The sequence below is a fragment of the Nannospalax galili genome, unplaced genomic scaffold (assembly GCF_000622305.1).
Source record: "Nannospalax galili isolate Female #2095 unplaced genomic scaffold, S.galili_v1.0 scaffold76, whole genome shotgun sequence".
NCBI lineage: Eukaryota > Metazoa > Chordata > Mammalia > Rodentia > Spalacidae > Nannospalax > Nannospalax galili.
The window spans coordinates 3,045,781-3,051,084 of NW_008339767.1; the positions used below are offsets into that span (position 1 = coordinate 3,045,781).

Below are 5,304 nucleotides of genomic sequence, written 5' to 3' on the forward strand. Positions count from 1 at the left end.
CCTCAGAATTTTCAGCATAGGCTAAGCGGGATAAGTAATTTCTAGCAGAAGATAGGATCAAATCAGACAGTATCCTCTCCTACGTAAAGAAACAAGTCCTATGGCCAGAAAACCAGATGTTCTATTTATGTTTTAATTAAACTTTGCAATAATGCTATATTTTGCAAGTAGGCTAATAATAAAAATGAGATTAATTTTAAGTTCAAGGCCCAGGAGACTTTACATGCATTGTGTCACTTGGGTTTTTAATGTCCTTTGGTTAAATCTGAGTAGATATTTTTAGACCAGAGCACTGAGGTCCCAGTGGGTTAAGTGGTTTAGCTAAGGCCCAGTGACTAGCTGATGGCAGAGTAAAAACTCAGAGTGCTAACTCCTTCTCCAGGGATTTCTCCATTGTACCCAGCTGTCTAATTGAATTGGTTTGCCTCTGGGCACTGTATAGACATAGACCTACATGACATAATTATGTGTAAAATACTACTCCATATTTCCATTAGCGCTGTTTGTGGTACCTGATCCTTTCTTCAAGGTCAAAAGGAAACAAGGAAATATTTTCCAAATCAGATTAACTCCCCATCCAAAAATCATCCTAGAGAAATCATAATAATGTCTCCTGTCTGTACATTTTACAAAGTACTCTCATATTATTTCATCCCAACAACCTAGATAGGCAGGAATTATTATAACCATTTCACAAATAAGGAAATTGAATGTTGGAGCAGCGAGAGGTTAGAGACCAGGAGAACACAGGTCCAAATTCCTTAACTACAGTTCCTACTATCTCTCTCCACTGTGCCACAGCTCAAGGAACCGGGAAGAGTTAGGCTCCTTATCTTACAACTATAATCAAAAGCTATTGACCGCAACAAAATGCATTGGTACAAGTTCCTACTAACAGGTGGAGGAGATGCCAAGTGTAGACTGACAAGGAGGCAATAAACTCATCCTCACCCAGGCTCTTTATGTAGGGTTCTTTATGTAGAGAAAAAGCTATATACTTCTATAAGTATATAAAAGGAAGGTAACTCATCTTTACAGAACACACATTCAGTTCATGAAACAATGAGGCTTGGGGGGGAAAAGTGCCTATATACATATATCTCACCTTATGTGATAAATTTGCTCTTATTACATGTGTACAATTCAAATTTAGAAAATCAAATCAAGGTACAGACTCTTGATATTTTAAAGTACCCTGTTGTTATATGTGCACGTGTATATATGCATGTGTGTATGTGTCCATGTATGCACATTTTCATGTCTGAAGCTCACATTTTTTTAATCACAGACTCTTTCACCTGGCAACAGCCTACAGAGTTCCTGACAGGCTAACTCCAAATTAGTATATTACAGTTCACATGAACCAGCTTATTTCATTGTTTTACAAAAGAAACTTCCCTTGTAAAGCCTCATGAAATTTGGTCCCCCTGAATCTCTCACTCCATTTTCCAGAAATTGATGCATCAATTTCCAGAAATTGATGACGGGTCTGTAGCCAGACACACAGCTACTTTAAAGCTATGTAACAGTGCTCTGCATTCACCTGAAAAAGTCTCAGTGCTTTTACCAGTCCACCAACTTCATTCTTCAAGGAAAACACCACTGCTGTCTTGCCGCTCTCCGTGGTGGTGTCACTCTTGCTGCTTCCTCTGCTGCTTTTTTTATCATCATTTTTGCTAGAGGCAGCTTTATTTAGCTTCAAGAAAGTAGAAGCACAAAAAAATTAGATTCCAGGGGTTTCCAGAATTTACTTTTTCCTGGATAGTCCACTTGTGTGCTGGAAGCCCTACTCATCACACAATGAAAGGTAGACATGCCACAGCACTCATAACTTTGTCTTCAGCTCTAATTTATGCGAGAACACTCTTTTCCAGCGTTTCAAGACAACACTAGGGGTGATCGGGTTTGCTTCAGTTTGATGGCAATAAAAAGCTGGTTATTATTAAGTACAAAGTATTATATATGAATAATTTCTGCCTTTGGGTGTTAATTTTGTAGCATGGAATTTGATCATTTGGCTTAGTTGAATTATATGTAAACTACGATAACTACTAATTATAACAACAATGAGACCAAATATGAACTTTTGGCCACAATAAATTTAGCTTCAATTAAGTCTTTAAAACAAAAGCATCTATTTCATTCTGAAATATGTCAGGACATGGACTGAAATGGATAATTTCTGCAATTAGATCCATGGGACCATCACAAATCAATATGAATCCACCTGCATATTGAAGAAGTCTGACACAAAAGAGTGTTTTCAACCAAAATCCTCTATGTCAGAAGATGGTATTTGAAAAGTGACTATTAAAATTAAGGAGAGGGGTGGAAAGTAGCAAGGAAAAAAGAAAACCAGCTAGCTAATTATTAGGAATAAACAGTAGAATCTGTAAATACTGAGATAAAAATGACAGGTTCTAGCAATTCAGATCACACTGTAGAATTTTACAAAGCAAAACCAGAAATGTTCATTTTCTGGAATGTAAAATTATGATGGTCTGTTTTGTGCTCATTATATATGAACGCAGAGTTGAGTAAAAGAAGAACTAACTCCTTGGCAAATGGTGGTGTAATATAATCACACTCACTACATCCTCATGAAACTGAGAAATGCACGTGTGATATGGAACCCAGTGAAAAATGATTTGCCATTATCTTCCTCCAATTTCTGTACTGGCTTTATTTTCACATATTAGTATTGACTCAATCGCTGAATTTATATATAATAGAAATGGCTGTTTTATTATTTGCGACTTGAGGGAGAGAAGTTTATGCACACATTGGCATTTGACAGTATGCTTAATCATTAAAAGCTCAAGTCTTCATATTTTTAACATCTGCCTCCTCCTCTCCACATAACACCCAGATCTCATATGTACAAGGAGTGTTTTTTTATGTGAAGGGGTCATACATTAACCACACTGAGTTTTCTTTGATTTCTGTCTAGCAATTCATTATAACTTCAAAATTTCTCAATGTAACATCTCATCCAAATAGTCATGATATTTGAATGCTAGAAAATCTATTTACATTTTGGCCTCATTTTCAAAATTTGATTTAGATAGTTCTAAGAAAGTTGCTGTGGTTGGTTTTTTTAACATTTTATAGTAACACTGTATCAATAGAGTACAAATATTTTGAATTATGACATAAAACTGATTTTTCCATGACAAGCTAAATTGAAATTGATTGGAAAACTGAAATGACAGCAGTGAATTACCACTGAAAAATTTTAATGACAAGGAGTTTGTATGTATTCTTGCTTCATGTTAATGACATAAAAACTACTGTTTTCATTAAATCTCATGACTATTGCTCTAATTGGGATCTAAAACTTTGCAAATATTGTAATGTATAAATATCTTTTTAGTGTTAACATTTTAAACATTAAAATCCTTTAAATATTTAAATAAATGGAATATTTATTTCATTATTTTATCAATTAAACTTTAAAGAGGGAGTAATACAGCATTAGGAAAAGGCACTTGATTTTTCCTTTATTCCAAAACTCACACCTATAGTCAAGAATACAAATATTCTGTTTATAAGACAGGTTTTGGAGAGGATGCAGGAGACAGTTTTGTCTTGTAGAAACCACAGAAATAGACTTTATTCCATTTCCCAAGTCTTTCTTATCATGAATGGGCTTTCAATGGTCTATACTTTGGGGAGGTTGTGAATTTAGGACATTGGTTTCATACACTTTCATTCTTCATGTTGGGGAACTTCCAACTTTGAAGAAAGAAGTTTAACACGCTGCAATCCGCCCACCTGCTTTACTTTGTGGAAAGTCCAGGCAAACCAAGGAAAGCCCTAAGACAATACCAGAGGAGGAGGGAGTTAGAGTGCGCGCTTTCTCTACACCAGGTGTCCATATGGTGAGGATAAGACAATCACTACCCTAGAGAACACTGGAGAGTGCCAGATACTCAGTACTCACTGTTAAGTTGCCAAGTATCTGATGCTCTTCTGGCACCGCTGAATCCAGGGACAACCCTCTCCTTGCCCAGTATTTACTGGAAAACATCATCATCGCGGGCTGCATGGATCCCGATGTAATTTTCTTTCTCAGCAGCAGGGGGGACCAGAGGGTCAGCGCCGGTGAAGATAGAGGAAGGGGCGTCCAGCGGCAGCCTGTTCGGGGCGCTGTCCAGAATCCTGGTACTGAAGTGCACTGCGCCTCCTCTCTTCCCTGGGCTCCTTTATATGAGTGACTGGGGACTGATGGAAAGCTGATTAGAAGAAACTCATTTCTGGTTGCTGATGGCCACAGCCAGATTAGAGATCTGAAGCCCGGGGTTATCTGTACTCGTGACGAGATTTGTTTGTTTCCTAGGTCGAGTAGCTCTTTGGGAGGAGGTGATGGAGAACAATACTTAAGGATTTTGGGGGTTGTGTGTGGTTTTTTTTTTTTTTTTTAACATCAGCTCTCAAATGTTAACTCCCATCGCTCAAGCCTGCTATTGCCAAGTTAGCCTCAATCTTTAAGTAACTATGAATTTGAGGGCTTTATGCTTTCTAAAAATAGGAAAATAATTTCAGAAGTTTTTCCCATTATGTGCAAATTTTTGTGTGCACATTATGTGTAATAGTACTCATAAAAGGACTGCTTCCATGAACCTGTGTCCTTCCTAAGCTCGTCTCTGTGTAGAAAGATGCTGAAGCTGTTGGATTGCAAAAAATGTGATGCAAGGACTTAGCTCAGATTCTAATCCTCCAGAACATTCTTCACTAAGAAATGTAAGGAAATTAAATGCCATAGATCCATCATCATTCCTTTGATGCTTTTGGTAGTCAATGAATTTTTCCTCTCCTTTTGTAACTTGATAAAATCCAGCAGTTTGACATGCATAGATCAAATTATATTCTAACTATTCAAACTTTAGAAAGCCACAGAAAAAGATTGCCAATCCTTTGAACAATAGAAAATTCTTAACCGAGTGTGTTTGTTTAACTGAAAAACTGAAGAACAAAATCTGGGACAGGCAGTTTGCTTATATAGAAAACAAAATAAAAGTTCTTCAAAACAAGAGTGTGCATGATTGACTGTGTTTTCATTGTTTCTAGAGTCTTAAGGGTATATAATTATTATTTGATCAAATTCTGCCTGGTAATAATCATTCCATTTGTATTTTCTCTGAAGATCAGTGAATAAGAAAAGTGAATAGAAGAGGCAAGTATTAATAAGTTGACATAAATAATCATAAAAATAATCATTGATATTGCTAAGTCCTAGTTTTTGCCAGTTCTTATGCACTTTCATTAGTTTCTGGTGTTTCTATTACATATGGATTATATATA

The 5,304-nt window shown here is 36.5% G+C and overlaps 1 protein-coding gene across 1 annotated transcript in view; it reads right to left on the reverse strand.

The window, feature by feature from the left end:
* Tph2 (tryptophan hydroxylase 2) overlaps positions 1-4,158 on the reverse strand; it is a 116,595-nt gene extending 112,437 nt beyond the window's left edge. The window contains exons 1-2 of the mRNA XM_008834551.2: positions 3,944-4,158; positions 1,544-1,696 (exon numbers count right to left, since the gene is read on the reverse strand). Of these exons, the coding sequence (XP_008832773.1) occupies positions 1,544-1,696; positions 3,944-4,048 (258 nt within the window). The 5' untranslated portion in view covers positions 4,049-4,158. The remainder of the gene's footprint in view (positions 1-1,543; positions 1,697-3,943) is intronic.
* Between the last annotated feature and the right edge of the window lie 1,146 nt (positions 4,159-5,304).